General features: G+C 42.9%; 1 protein-coding gene across 6 annotated transcripts in view; it reads left to right on the top strand.

The window, feature by feature from the left end:
* The first annotated feature begins 18,909 nt into the window (after nucleotides 1–18,909).
* CADM1 (cell adhesion molecule 1) overlaps nucleotides 18,910–24,141 on the top strand; it is a 328,172-nt gene continuing 322,940 nt past the window's right edge. For 2 of the 6 annotated variants that reach the window (XM_031015947.3, XM_031015944.3), the window contains exon 1: nucleotides 19,009–19,186. In XM_031015947.3, the coding sequence (XP_030871807.1) occupies nucleotides 19,066–19,186 (121 nt within the window). In that variant the 5' untranslated portion in view covers nucleotides 19,009–19,065. Of the gene's footprint in view, nucleotides 19,187–24,141 lie in introns of all 6 variants that reach the window. The other 4 variants (XM_031015949.3, XM_031015948.3, XM_031015945.3 and 1 more) reach the window with 3 other exon arrangements.

The following is a 24,141-nucleotide window of genomic DNA, read 5'->3' as shown; positions in this document are numbered from 1 at the left end:
TCCAGAACAGGGTTCGCATTCCTTGTTTTAACCTTCAATGAGTCACAGTCCAAAACTGGATTAGAACTAGAATCTTTTTCTTGTTACTTTACCAATTCCTTGAGAGAGACAAGAAATGGAAAGTAGAAAGAAGTGGGTAGACCCCAAGGATCATGGACTAAAATATGGGGATAGGGATGCAGAGCTAGACATGGGGTTGAAGGAAAGGAGCGATACTGGCTCCCGGTTAGGGAAGGAACAGAAAAAAAAACAGATCCATAGCAAGATAGATGTGTATTGTAATTATTATAATACTTATATATGTCAATATAAGTATTATAATATTATTATGTAAGTATTATAATACTTATAGATGTCAATTCATGTTTTCTTTTTTCTTTCTCTCTCTATTTCTTTTCTTTCTCTCTCTCCCTCCCTCCCCCATCCTTCCTTCCTTCCTCTCTCTCTCTCTCTCTCTCTCTCTCTTTCTTTCTCACAGTCTAGCTCTGTTTCCCAGGCTGGAATACAGTGGCATGATCTTGGCTCGCTGCAACCTCCACCTCATGGGCTCTAGCCATCCTCCCACCTCAGCCTCCTGAGTAGCTGGGACTACAGGTGCACACCACCATGCCCAGCTAATTTTTGTATTTTTTTTTTTGTAGAGACAGGGTTTCACCATGTTGCCCAGGCTGGTTTCAAACTGATGTGCTCAAGCAATCCACCCTCTTTGGCCTCCCAAAGTGCTGGGATTATGGGCATGAGCCACCATGCCCAGCCTCATACATTTCCTTAAAACAAGCCTAAATGATAAGGAAAAGATCTTTGATTGGGAATGAAACTTAATTATAGGCAATATCTCAGCTTAGAAAAATGTTAGTGATGGGTGATTTTGAAAGAGTAGCAGTAAATAAAAAGGACAGGCTAGAGACAAAGTCTTAAATTGTAAGAGAAGAGTTGGGTAAAACAGAGCTTATTGGTCTTGTTCAGAGATTGAATATCAGAACAAGAAACTGAAAGAGCTAGAAAATCTTCTACAAAAAATGTGGAAGTGAGATACCCTTTCCTGTGTGATTTGTATATGCTACTCCCTAGAGACTTAGTACTTTACCAGATAACCTGCTGAGGTTTCTTGAAGGTCTAGAGTAAATAAAGGCAAGTCTTAGCTTAGCATAGAGATCAGTGAATTCTTTTGGTAGGTGCCTCTTGTTCCATCTATTCATCATTTGGAGTTTTAGGACACTTTCCCTCCACAAAAGTACTAAATGTATTTTTTACAAAACAAAAATACTTAAATGTTAATGCGAAACCTGGGGTGGAAGGAGGATGTCAAATAGCTGAGCAATGCTCTGAAGGCACGATGTCTCTGCTGAAGGATTTGACCCCAGTAATCTAATTTGCTTTAAATTTGAAATGATCCTTCATTCTCTTATTATAAGGCTCCATGTCGTTGGCTCATAAAGATTACAATTTCTTTTCTTTCAATTGCAATAAATCCAATTCAAGCACCCTCTTGACTTGAAATTCGTCACAACAACACACAGAGGGCAATGCTCCCCTCATGTGCCTCTCGGGGAGGGCATTCTAGTCTCATCTGCTGGAGAGAGATGATGCAAGACTATAAAGTGAGGCTCTCTCCCTTCCCCTTTCTCCCCCCAACTTCAGTATAATCTGTGAAAAGAATACTGTGTCTAAATTATAGCTGATTCCTCATTATCCAGCAGTAAAAGGTTAGGCGAGCCAGAAAGCCAGACTGACTGCAGCTTCACATTTTATCTTTCCGCCTGGGAACAGTTCAGTTTCTCAAATCCATTTGAAAACACTTCAGCTCATTCCATCCAATCTAGGGATTTTAACCTTTCTCTTCCTTTATTTTCTGTTCTTTTTTTTTTTAAACTGGGAGCTTAGAATTATAACTAACCAGCCTATATCCTGCATATCTGTCTATCTGTCTATTGATTAGTCATGGGTCTAGTGTCTTACAACAGAACTTGACTTTTGGATAACATTTGGTATTGATTCAAAGCTAAATTGGATAGATCTTTGAAGGACTTGGTTGTACTATTGAGGGGCTTTGGAGTGGTAAATCATCATAATAATTATAGCACTTGGTATGAACTTAGTAATCATAAGGCCTCTGGCACCCAAAGATGTCTTTTTGCCAACCAGTAACTATCTTGTTATGAATGGGAAACTCGAGTTTCAAACTACCACAATTTGTTACTTTAATATGAGCTGGAGGAGGAGCCTGAAGATGGAGAGCAAAGGACAAGAATGAATGTGAGTCCTCTAGAGACAGTAACCCCAACCCATTTGGAACAGGTAAGTCTACAGGTATAATCTCTATTAACAAAAACGACACATCCCATAACTTCTATGTGATAAACATCATTACCAGGGCCGGGCACAGTGGCTTACGCCTGTAATCCCAGCACTTTGGGAGCCCGAGGTGGATGGATCACCTGAGGTCAGGAGTTCGAGACCAGCCTGGCCAACGTGGTGAAACCCTGTTTCTACTAAACATACGACAAATTTAGCTGGGCATGGTGGCACACGTCTGTAATCCCAGCTACTCAGAAGGCTGAAACACAAGAATCGCTTGAACCTGGGAGGCAAAGCTTGCAGTGAGCCGAGATCATACCCTGGCACTCCAGCCTGGGCAACAGAGTGAGACTTTGTCTTAAAAAAAAAAAAAAAATCATTACCAGACATAGAAATACATGGGTAGTAGAAGGTGTGTGCCAAGATTCTAGGCAAAAAGGGTTATGACTAAAACAGTATTAAATAGTAGTCAAAATATAAAATGGTAACTAAAATAACTAAAGAAGGCATCAGGAAACTTAAACTGTCTTGTCTCCCTGGGAAAAACAGAAGGAAAGGGAAGAGCCAGATTAATGTGGTGGGAGGATTGGCAGAAGAGAAGAGAAGCGACTTAACCCCCAGAGTGGTTCTCAATGTTGGCTATGCCTCAAAAGCATCAGTGGGGCTTTTAAGGAAACAGTTTCCTTCCCAGAGGCTCTGAGTCAGCTCTGAGGTGGGGTCCAGGGAAACTCATCCCACCGGGTATTGTGCTGCACATCCAGGGTTGGGAACCACTGCATTAGCTGCTATGTTTAATGAGAAGAACAATACCTTGCCCAAGTGGCATCTCCAGTGGCCAGTGTAGTGCCTGGCTCATATTATATATACAAAAATGTATACCTGAATGACTGACCAAATGACATACTGACAAATGGAATGAATAAATAAGCATTTGTTAAGTGTCCTTGAAGTACAGGATCTGTCCTAGGAGCCTTATTTATAATATCGCTTATCATTCTCACTGTTTCCAGTGAGGAACATATTATTTCTATCTCAAAATCCAGGAACTCAAGACACAGAAAGGCCAAGTAATTTGTCCAACTTCATATGCTAGACTGGAAGAAGGAGCCCAGCCTCAAGTCAGGTAAGAAAGGGAGGGGAGGGGGCAGAGAGAAAGTCTGGAACCCTGATTGTTTCAAAATTTCTACAGAGGGGCTGCAGTCATGGCAATCTGGCTGGGTGGAGTTTGAGGACTGTCCTCAAATTCCGTTTGCAAGGAAAGCACAGGGATATTTTTACTTGGGGAAATTGAGAGGCTGTTCATGGAGATTCTGGGAGCCTCCCACACCCACCTCATCCTATCCGACACCCCACTAAGCCACTTGTCTGGAAGAAAGAATTTGACAGTTCCCAGCTCATTCGTCTAATATCTCGGGGAAACAGAAGATATCCCAGGGTTCTGTTAACTTCCCTCATTTCTCTCTGTCTGGCAGCTAATGCCTGAAATTTATGCTAATGAAGAAAAAGTTTTGGTTCCCATAATTAAATATGAAAGACTTAAAATACAGACGTGATTGTACATTGAAGCTCATTCATGCTAAAGTCAATCTACCAATAAGAGCAAATGACTGATAGCAGGCACTTTCTTATTTTGAAAAGGAAAAGGAGGAAAGAGAACACCTGACATTTGCCACTGAGGTGGAATAAAGGAATCGTCTTCGTCTTTACAGGTTTGCCTGTGATGAGCCCTATTTACATTCAACTGGGAGGGGACAAATAGAAGCTGTGCTCAGAGGTATTTTTGTCATGGGCAGCTGTGAATACATGCAGCTTTTCTTCAAATGATTTATGAAGGGTTTTTTGTTTGCTTTTAAAATGTGGAATAAAAGAGCTTCATTCCCAGAGGCTTCATTAACTGAGGTACCACCATCCCCAAAGCTGTCTATAGAATGTGCAATGTGCTGGAATTATTCAAACGGGAGTCCAGGCCTGCAAATAAAAAGGCTCTAGATCAGGAAGCTCAGCTTTGCCCCCAGCAGGTGGGGGTCCTTGTGCAAGTCCCTTATTCTTTTGGTGCTTCATCTGTAGAACTAGAACAATTGCACCTGTGTTTGTGGAATATTTACCAAATGTCAACATGTGAGGTGCTTTTCCTGCGTTATAGCCCTTAATCGTCACAACACCACCATGCAGTATGCACTCTTATTTTTCAGTTTTAGAAATGAAGAAATGAATCTTAGAGAGCTTAAAGTGAGTCGTCCAAAGAAGCACAACTAGTAATTGAAAGATCGGTTATGTCAACTAAGGCCTATCTGACCTCAGAGTCCACTGCCTCAGACACACAATGTCATAATGAATGCTACTCCATGGAGGAAATTATGTGGATAAAGAGAAATGATCTGGCTAAGCATGCTTTGAACGGTTATAAATTCATATTCACATATATTGTGATATATGCACATATGTATATATAAATGTAGATATACGAGATACATATGGATATATGGATATATAGATAGACCCCCATTTAGCACTGTCCCATGCAACCCAGATTAGTTCTAACATTATTTAGTTCTAAATCAATTTCTTGATACCAGTGGTTTTTAAAATGTGCCACTGAGGTCAGCAGTCAGTCTCGGCATCACTTGGGGACTTGGTAGATCAGAAATGCAGATTCTAGAGCCCCACCCCACACTACTGAATCAAGAACTCAGGGAGTAAGACTCAGTCTTCTGGTATTTTGTTGGGGTAGTGGAGGGAAGGGGCGCCGAGCTTCCATGTCCTCCCTTGGTGCACCACCCTCCAGGAACCTCCACATGTTTGGCTATCTAGAAGCTCCAGTCATCTGGGCTTTAACAAGCCCTCTGGATGATTCTGATGCATGTTCAAGTTTGAGAGCCACTGAGCACTGTTGAGCTAACATGGCAGACAGTCCATTCTCAGCCAGGAACTATAAAGGCACCAGACTGCAGTGCAGTCAGCCATTGAGCTCTTCATTGTCATATAAAGAAACCTATAGCTTCTCTTTTGTTATTTCATTTTGTATTCTGGCAACTGGTTTTGACTCTCAAAGACTAAAAAAATCGTGCACGTAATATGCCGGCTTTACCCCGGGGCAAGAGAGGATGAGTATTAGGTTGAGTATTAAAACAAAGCCTTCCCAGAAAATCAAGGTGTGTTCAAAGAAATGGTCCAGAAAACAGGGAATTACAGATGAGTTGATACTTTTATGTTATGGAGGGCATGATAAGCATTAATGCCTCCTAGGACAATTGACCAGCATTTCTAGAAAGAACAGCAGAAAGACATTGGTTGAAGCCATGTCATGGCATCAGGGGATTTGAAGAAAACCGAAGAGGTATTACAGAGAACCCTACCGTAAACATGATGCTAGATGGTGTGTGTGTGTGCACACACGTGGGCACATACCCATATTACTCACCATATCTTTGGCATATAACATGGACTTCAGAATTAGTCCAAGTTCCTAGTTGGTTTCCGGTTGGGTCTGCCACTTCCTAATGGTTACCTTGGGTAAACTACTTAATATTCCCAATCTACAGTTTCCTTATCTGGGGAATGTGGGTAATAATAGTATAACCCTAGTACAGAAAGTATTATTTTGATACAGCACTTAGCATAAACCCTGGCATGTACATGGTAATTGTTCAATAAATTTTAATTATTATCATTATACATAGTAGCCATATTGATATTGCTTCCTTAAACTAGGAAAGCTTCTTCAAAAAAAAGAGTTTTCAGGCTGGGTGTAATGGCTTGTGCCTATAATCCTAGTGCTTTGGGAGGCTGAGGTAGGAAGATGGCTTGAGGCCAGAAGTTCAAGACAAGCCTGGGCAACATAGCAACATCTTATCTCTACAAAACATTTTTAAAATAAGCTAGGCATGTTGGCTTACACCTATAGTCCCAGCTACACAGGAGGCTGGGGCACGAGAATTGCTTGCAGCCAGGAGGTCGAGGCTGCAGTGAGCTGTGATCGTGCCTCTTTGCTCCAGCCTGGGCAACAGAACTAGACCCAGTCTCTTTAAAATAAATAAATAAATATGAATTTTCAGGTGAGTCCCCAGGGAGAGGAAGGCAGTACCTAATAGGATCCAAAAACAGCCTCAGAAGTTTTCACTTGAGCTTGTTCACGGCTGATGCTTGCCTTCTTTGTGAGAAGACCTCTTTTTTGTAATTGTTTCCTCCTAATCTTGTGGCTTGCTAAGCATGGCCCCTTCCTCAATCCTTCATAGAGTCTTAACTAGTTACCTTGCTACAGTCTCCATTTCTTTCTTCCTTTCAAAGCTACCTCTTTCGAATTTTGTTTTGTCTCCACTTTCTTATCTCCACCTTTGGCTGTTTCCAATCATTTGGTCAGTAAGATCTCCTGGGATCTCTTTTGCAGTCTTTGGGATTCTTTTGATGACATCTATGCATGTCTGCTGCAGTAGACAGTTATCCTCTGAAAGATTTTTCTTTTTTTCTGAAGGAAAGGCTGAGCTGGATTCTACTCACAGCACTTTGCTACTTGCTTGTTGCCCTTTCCATGCAGCTGCTGTGGCTTACTTCCTTGGCACCAAGCTAAGCCTTATTACAGCACAAACTCTAGTGCATTGTACACTGTAGGTGCTTAATGAGTGCTTGTGGCTTGACTAGGCCATGTAGAAGGTTAATATTTTAATAGAAAGAAAAAAGAAGAGGTAGAGAGGTCAGCCCCTGAAATTGCAAAAGAATTTGGAAAGGAAGTGACACAGAGAAGAGGGTGTAAAGAAACAAAAAGAAGGAGACAGATGGCCTTTCCCAGTTTTTTTTTTTTTTTTTCATCACAGATAATGACCTGGAGAGGGGAATATAGGGTGAGAAGACAATGCTAAGAGTCATAAAACTCTTGTCCAGAGCTGATCCTGCTTAAGGCCTCACCACCAGGATACCGGGTGGGATTCGTTACTTGGCAGCTCTCAATGTGGAATACCCCAGGGAAAAAATGCTGCAATAGGGCACACCTCCCAGGCTGGGGAGGGAAGGCAACAGCTCCTCGGTCTTCTGCCAGTGGCGTCTGGGCAGCTGGCATCCCCTCCCACCATGCTGTGTATTTACCCAACTTCAAAGACCAGGGCAGCCATCAAAGAGACGAAGAGGAAAGAGAGACAAGATTAACTTTCTCCCTCCCTACCTCTCCCTATCCCTCTTCTCCATGAGAAAGCCTCCATTTCCAAAATGCTAACTAGCAGCACACACTGTGATCAGATTGGTGTGTTTGCAGCAATAGGAAGAAATTTTCAATCTAGGGCTGAGATATGACTTCCCCAGGCAGGTAGCGGTGAAGCTATTAGGGCATGTTCCAAAGGGTGACCCTTAGGGACAAATCACTGCCAGGTTCCACAGCAAGAGGGCAATGGTGCTTTTTGTTTTGTTTCAAACTAAGGTTCTGAGAGTATCTGTTGGATTAGAATGGAACCTGTGGAGCACACAAAAAAGAAAGAAATCCATACACGTACATGTTGAAGCTGGTTATACTTCATATCAGCCCAGGTTATCTTAACGTGACATGAGAATAACAGACAATCAGGGAAAAAGGTGTTGAGAAAATATAGCACTGTGTAAAGGGCATGGGCTTTGTTTGAAGTGAGATAAATCTTTGCAAGTTGCTCTCACCTTTTTGAGCTGCAATTCCCTCATCCTAATAATAATAGTTGTTACAAGACTTAAATGAGATGTTTCATATAGAATAGTTCATAGTGAACACTCAATAAACATTAGTGTCTATATTTGCTTTCTTAAGGCTGCTATATCAAACACCACAAAGTCGGTGGCTTACAACAAGAGAAGTTTATTCTTTTGCAGTTCTGGAGACCAAAAATCTGAAATCAGCACCACTGGGCCAAAATCAAGGTGTCAGCAGAGCTGCTCAGCCTCCAGAGGCTCTATGGGAGAATTTGCTCTTTGCCTCTTCCAGCCTCTCGTGGCTGCTGATATTTCTTGGTCTGTGGCCATGTCATTCCAATCTTCAAGGCCAGCATCTTTCAATCTCTGCTCCATCTTCACCATCTCTTCTGTGTCTGTGTGTATATCAAGTCTTCCTCTGCCTCCTTCTTATAAAGATAATTGTGATGGCACATAGAGCCCACCTGGATAGCCCATCACAAGATCCTTAACTTAATCACAGCTGCAAAAACTCCTTTTCCATACAAGGTAACATTCACAGGGGCCAGGAATTAGAAACTGAATTTTTTTTGTGGGGGAAAAAGAGCATTATTCAGCCTGACACTGTGCGTGACCTTTGAGTTTTCAATGGCGGGAAAGAAGTGAGAAAAAGGCATGAAACAAGAAGGTACCTTTTTATATGAAGTGAAATTATATGCAAATTTAGCATCCAGTTTTTTTTTTCAGATTGACAATTCAGAATAACAAGGCAGCAATATAAGTAGGTATATTATTTGAATGTATACACGTAGTCTTGTTTTTTTAGATTTATTTGTATTTATTGTCAATTATGTCATATAAGATCTTTTGATTTTGTTAGTATAAGGTACATAAGCTGATTATTGATGTAATTAAATCTGTACCATAAGGAATTGTTTAAGGGGATTTTAATATATTTGCATAGCCTTTTCCTCTACCTATTAGAAGCTTCTCATATACAGCCTTGAGCTATAAGTTAACTTTTCACAGATCTTGCCTCTTTAACTTGATTATAAATTATTTGAGATAAGAGATCATGTCTTTACATCTTTGTAACTTTCTTGGTGCCTAACATAGTATATTGGTCAATAAATATTTGCTTGACTGATTAATTTTGAAATACCCAGGAAGGCAATTGTAAAGAAAGATGAAGGCAGGTCCATTCAACATTTGAGCTTCATGAAGAGAGATATTGGGAAAAAAAATATCTTAAACCTTGAGGGAGATATTGATGCTTCTCTCTCTTATTCCATACTTCTCAGCTCTGATTAAAATTTGTATACCTTTGTCAAAATGCATTTCAAACTAATGAAGAAAAAATAGTAATATAGCATTTGAATACAGATCCTGTCTCTATTATTCCTTTTATCCAGTGAAGTAGTTTGACGATCTGGAACCCTTCAGCAAAAATTCAAATAATGTCCCTTTAACTTTTTTAGAATCGGAATAAGCCGATTTCAAATTTTTCTGCCAGAAAGGGCCTTTTATATGATACGCTTATCAGTGAGGGAAGAAAAGGGGGAGCTTCTAAAAAAAAAAAGATTATGCATTTAAGGCAAGCTAACACATTTCCTGGCACATAGTTTCTAAAAATATTAATTTATTCCTGTTCTCCTTTTTGCTTCTTTTCTCTTAATAATAAATAAGCTTAATTGTGAAGAGAATGAGCCACTAACCTTCAGAAAAATGATAATTCCTTCAAGAGTAGAGGGTTTAACTGAAATGCAAAATGCTTATAAATGATGGATTTTATAGTGGTCTAGACACCTAAAAAGACATCCAATAAAATTCCTGAAATAAAAAGACTGTTTATTAGTGAGTAGGGGGCTATGGTCATAGTCTTTCTACTGTGACTTCTAGGTGTCCATGAGTGTCCTTTCAGGGATTCTGAGTTTTTGAACTTTGCAGGAAAGGCTAGGGTCTAAGTGCTAAGCTACCTTAAGGTTGTATCTTTCCAGGGAGAAAGTGGATTTTTTTTCTTTTTTGTGTGTTTATTTGCAATGCCTTTCAGAGTTGAAGAGCAATCTTTCAAAAATGATGAGAATATGGAATTGGCCACTGCAACCTGATTCAGCAAACCAGTTCCATTTGGGTGATTTTTAACCTGCCTCTGAGAAACAGAAATGGGCAGGTTGGAGTCTCCCCAGACCCCAGATAATTGAGTTGAACTGGTGTTGTGTACTAGATGGTTGTACATTAGCTTCAGCCCTCTTGCCCTCTGCAAAAACATCTCTTTTTCTCAATTATTTAAAATAAATAAATCAATGATATCATAAAAAAAGGAAGAAGAAAACATTAGAAATAACCGCCCCTCTGCTTCTGCATGGAAAGCACAGTCTAAACCTCAGTGATTTTAAAGACAATTTTAGTGAAGGGAGAAAACCCATCTGTATGGCTCGGCAAATTAATTTTGAACATTTGAAGATAAAAAGGCTGAGTTCCTTGGAACTGGCTTTAAAAGTCACAATCCATGGCAATCTGAGGTATTCATTGACTAGGGGCTCTTCTGTTTATTCCAAATACCCCTTTATCATTGGTTCTGAAAGAATATGGCTCTCTGTAAAGCACTGCCAATTGGGAAAAGAATCAGATAATGAAGAAGTGATTTTACTGTGATGACACCCCTTTAGGCCCTCAATAGGATTTCTTCTAAATCAAAAAACTTTGCTTTATTAGTGCATTTGATGGAGAAGGGGGAAAAGAAAAGAGGGGGGTTTTCCATTTTTCTTTTGCATCTTCATAACAAAACACATATTGAATAAAAGCCCCTGGATGAGCCACAATGTAAACCCAGAGGGTGGAAGAGATAATTTTGTAAATTGTAAATCAGAAATTCTATTTGCAGTAGATGCTGAACACATGTAATTTACCAGCGTAACATTGTTACTCTGAATATAAGTGTGATGGATGCCTTGTAGGTTTGAGAAGAGGGGCAGAGTCATTTAAATATCAAGCATTCACAATGTTCCTGGGTTCTGTGGATATCAAATCTTAGCCTACTTGGGAGATTCTTTAGGAGCAGGACATTGATCCATTGGCACTGCTTCGAGACAGAACAGTGGACAAATGACCTGGGAGCCTCCCTTGGGCTTGCTTCATGATCAAACAGGTATTAAACTAGCATGGAGTGAGTTGGTGGCACCTGGTGCTAAGATGATCATGCTTTACAAAATGCATCTTTAGAAGACTAACATGCCAGACACCTTACCAACTTGGGATTGCTAACCCTTTCTAAGTTTGAATTGACTTCATGAGATTTTCTCTCCTTCACATTAGCAAGCAAAATATACTGTTCAGGTTGGCTGTGTGAACTGGGAAGCCAGGTAATTGACCCTGGTGGGAGGACATGAGTGGATGGCAGAGCAGAATAAGATCAATCCAAAGCCCCATGGAGTAGCTCTCCAAGAAGAGTAGTTAGCTCTAGGGTCCTGATCCTCAATTTCTCTTTCTCATCCTAGTGTGGTGAGCAGCCACTATATACCTTCCCCACTGGCAATGCTGTTTCTAGGCCACAGCTGACACAGACAAGAGGACCACTTCAGAGGAAAGATAAATAACAATTATTAGAAATCATAAGGGCTTTTTTTTTGTAATTGGAGCCACAAACTGTACTAATTGCCTCTGAAACTATATGCTATTTACCGTATTTTATTAACTGCACTATAGGAGAGTATGCCCATTCTGTTTATTGGCATCTTGTAGACATATTGAGAGTTTTGCATAAATGTGTTATTCATCACAGACCAAGCCACATAAATAAAATATATAGAAAGATATAGTACTGTAACCAAAGTTTTAGAGAAATAGCTTAGCAAGTGACAATGCTGTCAGTGAACATGAAAGACTGAAATTAAGCGTTGCTTTTCTTCAAAACATGATCTTTAAACAAACTGAACTTCAGTTCTTCACAGTCTGGGGACCGGTAAAAGAAGATATTCAAAGCACCACGTGGGGTTCCTGCTAGCTGATAGAGAGGCATCCTTGGAGAGCCAAAGTAACTTTTAAAAAAGAAAAAGACAGAACTTGCAATACTTAAATCTGCAAAAGAGTAAGATGATTATTCCTCTTCTGGAACCCTTTTGACAAACCCCTACATTTTCAAAGAGTTACATGGGATTTAGCGAGGCATTGATTTTAATGTGAGTTGCATTGCTAAACTACATGCAGTCCTTTGGAAATTTAGGGTTTGTTGTTCATTACAGAGTCAGACAATAGTCTGATTTATATTGACAGAGTTTGAAGAATGAAAAAATATAGACACTTTGGTGCAAAAATATAAATATCTAAGTTGCCCACTAGTCAGGCAGGGACAACCAGAAAGAAGGAAAAAACAAAAGTTGACTCTCCAGTTCAAAATGCAGTTGAAAAATTTAAGTTTCATTTGAAACCAGGGGAACAAGCATGAAAAGTTGGACAGGGCCATCATAAGGCCCCAACGATTGGCTTTTGAGAACATTCTCCTAAAACGTTTTCCTGTTTGGGACGGCAAGATAAATTATCGAGACAATTTCTATTCAGAACTTGTCCTGTTTACAACCCATATTACAAAAAGTTATATTACCATTGTCATCTTTTAGCAGCATGAGTGATACAATCTCATATTCATAATATGGCTATTTTATATTTGCAGCTTTATGAAAATCTATAGATATCAATATCTGTTTTTTTAATGGATCTTGCTGAAATTCTGCTGCCTGGGAAGTTGTGCGGTACTGCTATGGAATTATCACAAAGCCTCATCTGACAATTATGATATCATATCAGGAATATATTACTTTTAAAGTATGGAGGAAAACTTTTACAGTACCATAACCAATCACATTTTAGTTTGGAAATAAAAACTAAGGTCTATATGTGATAATTAGTTGAGTTACCTCAGTTGCCACTATCCCTCTATCCCACCCAAGGCTGTCTGTCAGTGTCAATGAAATTGAATGTCAAATTGAAAAACTCTAAAGCTATTTCTTCCATATTAGAAAATCACTAGCAAACATATCTTCCTGCCCTACTGGGAAGGTAAGCAAAATTAGCACATATCCCTCTCCTTGTTTTGTCAAACTTTAATCAAACCGTTTATATAGACTGTGAGGTGATCAAATACTAGACCTTAGCATAAGAAGATCTGATCTCTAATGCTAACCTTTGATAATCTTTGTGAAATATATTCATCAGACTTCTCTGTGAGCAGTTGGCATGGTTAATCTTTGCATCTTCCCTCTTTGGCTTCCTTCCTCTTTTCATTCTTTTCCTATCCCCATGTCCCTCCTTCTCAAGCTCCGTCCACTCCTTAAATAATTGGTGTTCATCATAGTGGTACCCCTAGCTTATTTTGTTTAAAGTCCTTCAATATATTCTATCTGGGTGAAACTCTCCTCCCCTCCTTCAAGTCCATGACTTCAATTTCTACCTACATGCTCTTGACTCCCAGCTAAGTTGTCTGGCTGAATATTTCAAAGGCATCTCAAAGCCTCCTTGCCCGAAGTTAAAATTATCTTCTTTCCAGCACCCATCCCCCAAACAAACAATAAACGATCAAACCAACCTTTTCCATGTGCCCATACCTGTCTTGGATGAATGACACCAACATCTACTCCAATGCTGCAAGTACAATTTTTTTTTTTTTTTTTTTTGAGACAGTCTCACTGTGTTGCCCAGGCTGCTAGGCTGGAGTGCAGTGGTATGATCTTGGCTCACTGCAACCTCTGCTTCAAGCAAATCTCAATTCTCGTGCCTCTGCCTCCCAAATAGATGGGATTACAGGCACGTGTCACCATGCCCGGATAATTTTTGCATTTTCAGTAGAGATGGGTTTCACCATGTTGGCCAGGCTGGTCTCAAACTCCTGCCCTCAAATGATCCCCTGGCCTCGGCCTCCTAAAGTGCTGGGATTATAGGTGTGAGCTACTGCACCCAGACCAATGGGTTCTAATTACCTATAAATATTGAAACTTTTTAGCATGTTAATCAAGACATTCTCTAGTCCCTGTGTATCTTTTCCAGCTTCCTTTCATGCCACTCATCCTCTGACAATCTGCCATCCGGCCATTCTATTTGTAATTTCCCAAATATACATGATGCTGTCCCAAGCTTTTGGGCCTGGTAAATGACTTCCCCTCTCGTCACACCTCCCCCCTGCCCCAATAATATCCCTCTCTAACTTGTGGACTCTTACTTAAATTCTAAGACTTGGCTCAAGAATTTCTCCTGTGTGAAAATGTTCTGAGACACACACATATTCATACTTGCCTCCGGAGTAGGTGCCTCCTTTTTGTGTTCACATAGAGCTGTGTGCACATATTGTAAAAACATTTATTACATATGATAGTTGTGGTGCACTTTGCCTCCCCTAACTATACTCTGAGTTCCTTGGCAGTAGCTACAGTTTTTCATTTGCCTTTGTATTCCCAAAATGTAACGGTGACTGCTCAGTGAAAGTACACCACAATGTTTTTTCTTTTACTGAATACGTATTTGGATTAGCCACATATATCTGGATATATTCCTAGATATTTGATTGGAAAAAACGATGACTTGAGTCCCAATGGAAAATTCCCTTCCATGGGAATTGGGGCTGCTCCTTGATCCGGTTCATGTGTGGTTTTTCTGCAACCTGCTTCAGTACTTTCCTTCAAATTGGTATTTGACTTTTGATATTCAAGAGTGTACAGTCAACTCTCTGATACTAGAAGAATAAACCTTTGGGTAAACTGTTTACACATTTAGAAATATGTATTTAGCTGGCTTCATATTTCATAAAGATTCATAGACTGATACCCCTAAAGATGAGCTTCTTAATCTTAATCTAAGTATATAAGAGCTACTAAATGAGACCAATAGTCTATTTAGTCCAATATTCTAATATATTGCTAACTTACTTGAATGTATGGAATGCTTTTCTATCAAAAGCTGACATTTATGATACTTTTAATGCATCTTTTGAAAACGGCAGCTGAGGCTTAGTGATTGCTTTAGTCTGCTCAGGAGGATATAAGAAAATACTGTAGACTGGCTGGCTTAAAAAACAGAAATTGATTTTTGTGCTCTTCTGGGGGCTGGAAGGCATCATTGGGTTCTGATGAGGGCCCTCTTCCTGGCTTGCACAGGGCTGCCTTCTTGCTGTGTGATAACCTGGCCTTTCCTTGGTGCATGCTCACGGCAAGCCAGAACTCTGGTATCTCTTGCTCTTCTTATAAGGACTTTGATCCCAGTATGGAGGCCCACCTTCATAATCTCATCTAAATCTAATTACCTTACCTCCCAAAGATCCCACTCCTAAATACCATCACATGGGGGGAGTTTAAGCTTCAACATATGAATTTTGGGGAGACACAAAACATTTAGTCCGTAACAGAGATTAAATCACTTTTCTATAGGTACTTAAATAATCCACCTGCCGGGCAAATGCTGACTCCAAATACTGTTTTCTTTTCCCTAATAATTTGTCTTTGTTGCTTTTTATACCTAGGTACTCAAATAGTTAGTCCTTTACAAAGCGAGATGCTGCTAGTTCTCATTGATTGTCTCTGATGTATTCCTCAAAACATGAATCATCTTTTAATGATCATTTTTCATATATGTTTATCCATGTTTCTTAACTGTTTTAGTGAAAGCAAACAATATAAGGTCTCTCTCTCTCTTGCTCTCACTCTTGCTCTTTAAAGTTTCTCACAAAAACAAAAGGAAAAAAAGAAAAGGAAAACCTGGGCTCTTGGTGTTTCTGGCAATTATATTCAAACACAAGAAGCACCCAGATTGTAATTCTGATAAGTATTTCAGTTCTTTCTTGAAAAATTAAATTCACAAAACAATTGATTATCAGTTATAAATGGCAAAAACACCATCTGGTTTTCAAAATTGGTTAAATCCATGTAGCAAAGGGGAAAATTTTGGAACTTGTAGTTGGCGAGGAGGTCTAGTCCATGAAGCAGAAAATGACGAGCTTTACTATGAGAAAGCCAGAGTAGTCATAACTTGTACTTAGCGGCTGCGGGAATTTGATGCGTTCTTCACATGTTCCATATGTTAAATTGCTTGGCGAGATCTTCAGTGTGAAGGAGCTGGGGGTGGGAAAGGCGTGTGGCTAGTGGATAGACTAGAAACAGCTTAATCCTAAATTCTCTGCTCTGCTTCTTGCATGTAGACCCAGTCTAAATGTGCCCCAGGACTCAGTTTCTTTACCTGGGGAATTGTACGTGCAAGTTCCTTAACCTTATGGCACAGGGGACATTTTGGTGGAAATTTCTAAAGCTATCTGCATTCCTCTAGTGAGGTAAATCATACGACATTAGCATTTCCTACAGAAATGTCCCATGTTGTTCTTTGCCAACTGGAAATTTGAGTAGGTGTTCATTTGATGTGCCAAGAGAATGAAGGGAGATGAAAACACCCCACATCTTCCAATGTCCCCATACTGTGTTCCGAGTGTGGGAGGACTGGGGCCTGGCTAGATTCTCCTGGAGATTCAGCTTCATGAGGAATGTTTTTCCTTAGGAGTATACTGCAATTCTGATAGTTTAAAAAAAAAAATGTTTCTGGGTTGCTGGCATATTTTCATCTTATGTTAAAAATGTAGCTATCCTTTGCTTATTATTCATGCATTGTAATGTGAAATTTATTCATTCACTTTACGGATATTTAGAAAGGCACAGTGGTTAATTGCATAGGCTCTTTCTGCAAGTTAGAGACTGTAATCTTAGGGCAGTTACTTAATCTTTCTAATCATGTTTAAAAAATATAAAATGAAAGATAATAATAGTATGTACCTTGGGGATTGTTTCAAGTATTAAATGAGATTTTGCATGTAGAATACTTAAGAATTCAATGAATGCAAGAGTAGTAATAATAGTAACAGCAGATAATAATGTTTCTATGTGCCAGGCTCTGTGTTAGGATTCCTGCCATATAGGACCTGCCTTTATAGTTTACATATCACTTTCAGCATACATATGGCCTTACTTTTTTTTTTTTGAGACGGAGTTTCACTCTTGTCGCCCAGGCTGGAGTGCAATGATGCGATCTCAGCTCACTGCAACCTCCGCCTCCTGGGTTCAAGTGATCCTCCTGCCTCAGCCTCCTGAGTAGCTGGGATTACAGGTGTGTGTCATCACGCCTGGCTAATTTTTGTATTTTTATTAGAGACGGAGTTTCGCCATGTTGGCCAGGTTGATCTCGAACTCCTGACCTCAGGTGATCCATCTGCCTCAACCTCCCAAAGTGCTGGGATTACAGGCATGAGCCAGTGTGCCCGGCTGGCCTTAAATTTTTTATTCCAATTTTGGCGGAACTTTGCTCTCTATTTGGTCCGACCCAGGTACCTCACTGTCAGAGGTAGTAAGAACAGGTAGGACTTTGCAGACTGGGCATTATCCTGGCACCCACGTGGCAATGGTTTCCTGTCTTCTGTAGTGCTGTTCTCCTGTTGGAGCTTTCCCCACTTCTGAAGGACTGCCTGCAGTTCATGTATCGGGGCCTGTAATTACAGAGCAGAATATCCAGGGCTGTGAAGACCGGGCAGTCTCGAAATTAGTTTATGCATAATGGATAATAGGAGGCTGTTTTTAAGTGTAACTCATTTGGTGGGTTGGCAGATCATGACTTCCTTTTTGATATGTATTATTTATTTATTTTATAGCAAGATGAGGACAGAAGGCTGGGGAAGTCATTTGGCGCAGCTCTTCTAGACTATAGCTCCGACTTAGCAATTTACATTCAGTAATCTCTTGGTCATTTAGCCACAGATAATTCGTCATGGTTTGTTTTAGCTGTTGTGATATTGATATTTATTATGCAAATTGTATTTCCTACATCTTATTGTTCTGCATTCTATGAATACTTAAATTATTATAAACCTTTACAGTTAATATGGCTCGTCCTTCAATTTGATGCTTGAGCAACAGAGGGTCAGAGCGCACACGATCTTCTAGAGGGGAAGAAAATAAGTAATTAAAAAGCAGACAAACAGGAGAGCCGGCTGCCTGGCTGAAAAGAAAGCAAAGAGAATTTCGGGGAGGGAGAGTGAGTCCAGAGATGCAAGTCGCTTTAGCAGGAGAGGCTCTCCCAGAGACAGGGGAAGCTCGGAGCACCTGTTGGTCCCCAGCTTCCTTAGGAAGGGCTGGGGGCGCAGAGGAGGAGTGAGAGGGTTTGAGCCCCGAAGGAGGAACACGGCAGACCCTGCCTTCACCACTCTCCCTCTCCCCAACTCCCACGACCCCCGCTCTTCACCTGAAGCCTTGACTAATTTTTTCCGTTGTTGTGTAATCTTAAATATCTAATATTACAAATATTTCACACATATATTCAACACACACCTATATATTAAAACCAGGGAGGAGACCCTCGACAAGCGGAGGAGCCTGAGCATACCCTCCTCGATCTACCTTTCCCGAGATTCTGCCGCAAAAAGACCGACTGGAAAATCTCAGAACCCGACTCTACGGCTGCCTTCTCCAACTATCCCCGAGTCTACCGCTAGGCTGTTGAGCGGGCTCTCCCGCTCCGCCGGACGTGCAAAGCACGCATGCACTTCTCCCAGATTGTTTTGTCAATCCGGGGACCTGCCTTCTTACTCTCCGCTCCCGCATAGCCCCCGTTCCCAAAGATCTATTCCTTCGGTGCAAGGTGAGTGACGGAAATTTGCAACGTCTGGTTCGCTAGGCCAGATGCACTCGGTGTGCGGGACAGAGGACCCTCTTAAGGGAGATTCTCCAGTCGTCTGTCTGATACAGCGATTGCCATAAACATTCCTAATAAAGGTGTACAAGAAGCTAGACCCGCCTCCTGGAGCCCGAGTCCTTGTACGCCAGGCGCCCGGGAGAACACTTTTCCTTGATCCGGGGAAAGCAAAACCGAATTTTAACATAAACATATTTGCATATGCCCCTCCCCTTGGCCCCGCCCCTAGGTGGCGCGGGCGCGCCGCCGAACGCCAGCGCCAGGGGGCGGGGTGGGGGAGGGGGCGAGGCCCTCCGAGAGCCGGGTTGGGCTCGCGGCGCTGTGATTGGTCTGTCCGGACTCCGCCTCCAGCGCATGTCATTAGCATCTCATTAGCTGTCCGCTCGGGCTCCGGAGGCAGCCAACGCCGCCAGTCTGAGGCAGGTGCCCGACATGGCGAGTGTAGTGCTGCCGAGCGGGTCCCAGTGTGCGGCGGCAGCGGCGGCGGCGCCTCCCGGGCTCCGGCTCCGGCTTCTGCTGTTGCTCTTCTCCGCCGCGGCACTGATCCCCACAGGTAGGTGTGGGCACCGACCGGTTGGCCCCTAAATCTCCCAAGGCACCCCAGTAGCCTTAGCCACAGAGGGGGAAACGTTTCCATGACAACCTCCCCCCACTTCCTAAATCCGAAGCGGAGGGAGTGTGGAGAGGAAACTCAGGGCTGAGAGGGAAGGGGCTGAGGGGATCTGTGAGCCCCTTCTCCCCTGCCCGGCTAAGTGTGAATGAGAGTCCCCAGGGATGGCTGCACCCACACCTTCTCTCTCCGGCTTGGCGCGGGGTGCAGAGTGGAGTGAGAATGGGGGGCCCGGGGGCTGTAAAGCATGGGGGAAGGGGATGGTTCGAAGACAACCTCAACCCTTCCGGACCCTTCTAAACTCGCCGTTGTCCCCGTAACTTGCAGGTCCTCCCACCTCCCAGGGCTGCCCATTCGCCCCCACCTCTCCAGAGGGCCCCCCCAGTTCTCCATCCCCGAAGCCTCCTGGTGGCTGACTCCCAGCCGCCCGCGGCGTGATTTCTCCCCGGTCCCCAGGACATCCCCAGACTTGTCTGATCTCCCCTGCCCCTTCCCCCAAGGCGCTCTGCCTTTCTCCCCTGTCCCTAAACTGCACGCCTCTCGTGTTTCCCTCCGGCAGTTCGCAGCCCTCCGCCCCCTCGGCTCTGCTGCGGGTTTTTTTGGCCCGGCTCCAGGCGGGGAAAGTTCCCCGGCCCGGCCCCGCGGGGGGACGGCCGCTGTCGCCGCCTCTGCGGGAAGGCGCCGGGAGCCCGCAGCCCGCCCGCCCCACAGCGTCCTCTGCCACGAGTGGGGACACGGGATTTCCCGGCTGCCCGTTCTTTCGGCGGCCCGAGGGTGGCGGAGGGGGCGTCGCGGCCTCTGCGGCCAGGCGGGCACCCTGCGGGCCTCCGCGCGCTCCCTGCGTGAAGAGCAGTCTTGGGAATTTGCCCAGGGGCGGCTCTGCACGCCCAGTGCCTTCCCTGAAGACAGCGAGCACTCGGCTGGAGCCCGATGTGTGGCTGCCCGTGTGCCGGGCGCGTTGGCGCGGTCGGGAAAGAAGAGGGCAGTGTTTGCTTTTGCTAACAAAAGGGAGCCGGAGCTCTTCCCGAGCGGAGAGGCCGGCCGTGCTGCACCCAGCCTCCCTTCCCGCCACCTCGCCGCGCTTGGCAGCCGCGCGGCGTCCCCTGGCCCCTGCTGCAGGCTCCAGGCGGGCGCCGGGACGGAGTGGCACGGGGCCGCGGGGTGCGAGCGGCGATGCAGGAGGGGATGCAGCAGGGCTCTGAGCCTGCAGGCCCCTCCTTGCAGCTCCAGAGCTGCGGGACCCGGGAGCAACAAGTGGCGGAGGACGCCGAGAGCTCAGCCCCCACCTGCGGAGCCCCAGGCCCGGGCGGGCACAGCGTTGGGGCCACGGTGCCGCTTCAGGGTCGCCTCTCCGCTTGGGCTGTGCCTTTTGTTTACACGCTAGAGGACACACAGTTATGTAAACACCGCAGGAGACACGCTGTAGGAGACGGGGGATGTGTGGGGGTGCTAGCTTGAGATTTGGGGGACGCCGGGTTGGCTGCTTGCCCCCAAAATAGGCTTGCAAAGGAGCTCGGCTTGGGGAACCTATTGGGGGGCGTCTGGCAGCAGCGTCAATTCCAGCGCTGAGGGTTTTTTCCTTCCATGCCACTGTCTCCGGTTGTTGTTTATGTGTTTTTCCTCTGTGAATTCTTAATTTATGAGTTACGAGATAATTGGGTTCAGCCGATGCCGGTGTGGTTACAACTTCATTTCAGGTGATGCCTCTGACTGGATGGGTTCAATAAAATGTTCCTGAAAGAGATCCCTCGTGCTGCTGCATTGTAAAAAGCGCCAGTGTCAGTTAAACGTGAGCGTGAGTAAAGGCTCGGTAACTGGCGCATAATAGAGGCAACAATAGACTTGTATTGGCTGCAAAAAAAAAAAAAAAAAAAAGCCGGGGGGCGGTGGAAAGCTGTGGTCGGGGATATTGCCTTTTGACTAAAAATGGGAGTCGTGCAATGACGCTTGGCAGCAGAAGTAGGATTAGATTATGCCTCCCCTGTCAAGACTGCTCATTGAAGGCACCGGATAGTAGCAACGGTACTATATTTGTAACTATCTCGCGGTGAGAAGTTGCCTTCCCTGCGAGGGATATATGCTGACTTAGGAGCGGTCTGGAACTCAACCGTGCATGTCAAAGCTACATGAAAATTCTGTTGCCAGTTACCATGGAAGCAGCTTCTTGCTCTTGTGTACATCCCTGTTTGTATGCTGGTTATCAGATTGTGTTCAAATTAGAAAGTAATTGGGTTTGATTTGTAGTGAGGGGATGAGATGACTTTCTTAATTTTTTTCTCTTATGCATATATATATATCTATCTATATATATATATATTTCGTGGTGAGTTTGAGAGGAGGTCTTGGCTCATTCCGGGGTCCCATACCCCAGGGGTAAATTTCAGGTGGGCACCAAGGGACTTTTCCTCCTCAGTTCTGTTTAAGCTTTCTCAGAGGCCTCCAGTTCCCACTCCCAGGGTTAAAGAAACCTGTTGGTGCATCTGACTTCATTAGGCTTGTTTCGTTTACATCCTTGCTGGGAAAGCGAATTAGGACCATCGTGCGTGGGTCCGGGTTCTGTTTTCTCCTGTAACTGAAGCCATCCATCCCCCGCAGAAAATCTCCTCTCATTTCTCCTGTGATGTTTGGATGAAATGGATGTTAATGAAATGCAGCAAAAATGGGTTTGCTTAAGCTCACTCCACAGTGTTAATCACGCCTGTTACGTTCAAGGTGCATGCATGATGTTGTTTACGATCCCGAGTGAACCAGTAGCTGATCACCCCCCTCTTATCATTTTCAGGATTAGAGAAGATGGCTGGTGGATGGGGGATTTATGGTGGTGATGGGAAGGAGGGGGGCTGAGTTTTGCTTGCTTTGGCCTGTTGGGGCTTGCAAACCGGGGATAGAGACTTTACAAAAGTGCCGCCCTGTTATTGTTGCCTTTCCCTGCATCAGATTGAATAGCCGCAGGAGGGACTTGCACTTGTCTGTGATAGATTTGATAAAATATCCCTCATTAATGCCACTTTATATTTACAGTGTGTCACTGGAGACGCACAAGGCTTCATTTAGTGACTTGTGTGACAAGACAAGCTTGCATTATTTGCCTGGGACGTTTTGGAGGAACAAGAGACCCATTGAGCAATCTTTTGAAATGAACAAATACGAAAAAGGGGGGGAATAAAAGAGCAGGCAGTTCTCTGGAACAAAGAGCTTTATTCATATGGATGTTGTACATGCTTTATCCAGTTTTCCCCAATGGCCCTCCTGGTAAAGGGGAGTGGGACAGGGAAGACGCCAACAGGCAGGACACTTTCGTTTCCTCTCTCACTTCCTGACTTCATATTCTTATCGGAGTTGGTCCCCGGCTCACTGCCCACACTCTCTAAAATCCCAGAAGGTAACGGATTCCTGGGTCTCCACAGAGAGATTGTGAAATCCTTTCTCCCAGCTCTAAATTTCAACAGAAGACAATGCTAGCTACCTGTTGAGGTTGATGTCGTTGGAGGATATATTGGTTGAAGGGAAAGAGATGTCACTTTTCTATGACATGTGTCAAGAAGTGGTTGATAGTGAATGTCAGATTGGTAAGATGTCTTGCAATTATAACATTAGCCTTATTATGTATTTGGAAAGAAATGCTGTGAAAACCAGCATCCAAAAATTGTATTCTTATTGATGGTGCTCTTGGAGTTTTTAGTGACTTTTTCCCACACCTGGTACATTTTAGTCTCATACATAAGTGAATTTTTATTATTCCTTGGCCTATATTGCTAAATGATTTTTTTAGGCTTTAAAAATTGATAAGATTGCTATGAATATAAACTGTCTCATTCTCTTGGGGTTTCTGTACGTGACATTTTAATGCCTAATTGGTCACTTAGAATTTACATTTTAAAAATGTTTTTTTTGTGTGTGTGTGTGTGTCTGTTTTTAGCAAAAGGTGCATTTTAATGTGGGGATTCTCTTAAATTGGGCCAAACTAATCAATGCTATAATTTGAATGGAAATTTACCAGCAGATGAAGAAAATTCAAAATAAATCCAAAGGATTCAAATGCTGTATATTTTTCTTGGGAAGAATAGTTCTGACCATTATGCTGGGCATTTTTAACTGAAAATCCAGCACAGAAAGGAGAAATCACACAGCGACATCTGTTGCAGAATTGAAAATTTGCTGCTTTGAGTTGGAAGCAATTAGTCCCATATAAGCACCTAATGGTATCAGTGTGTGTGTGTTTGTGTGTATGTATAAGTACTGATACATACATATACATACTTATATATACATATATATGCACAGGATACAAAAACTTGCCCACATACAATATTCATATTCACATTAAAAATTATTTAATAGAAAATGTAACATTTTGGGACTAAAGCTGTTTTTAAAAATATTACCTTTTGAGGAATTAGAGATTCTTATAATCATGGAATTTTTGAGAGGGGAAAGATATTAGAAATCATCTGGTGAAATCCCATTTTGAAGTAAAGTAGCCGAAGGCCAGGGAGGGAAGAATCTTACTCTGCAGTTGAACTAAGGCTAGGTTAACGACAGATCCTGGATAGGGACAGGTCCCTTGATGTCCAGCCAGTGGACCTTCTGTTCCACCTCCTGGCAAGGATGCCTGGTCAGAGATATGGATCATGAATAGACACTATCTTGGCTAAAAATATTTTGTATTTTGAAGGCAGCAAGATTAATTGTTGCTCTAGGTAATAAACCCATGGATCAGAGGAGTGACCTCTGGGAAGAAAGGACCAGTTCTTGGTAATATTGTCTTTGGTGTTGACAAATGATCCTGAAACCTCTGGAATTTATTTGGCAGCCGCAACAGAAATGTCATCCAAAGCACCTTCATAGGGGAGAAATCTGGATTTGTGTCATTGGAATAAGTCTGATATGCAAAAACC

This window comes from Gorilla gorilla, chromosome 9 (assembly GCF_029281585.2).
Source record: "Gorilla gorilla gorilla isolate KB3781 chromosome 9, NHGRI_mGorGor1-v2.1_pri, whole genome shotgun sequence".
Lineage (NCBI taxonomy): Eukaryota > Metazoa > Chordata > Mammalia > Primates > Hominidae > Gorilla > Gorilla gorilla.
This window is presented reverse-complemented; position numbering and strand designations above follow the sequence as displayed.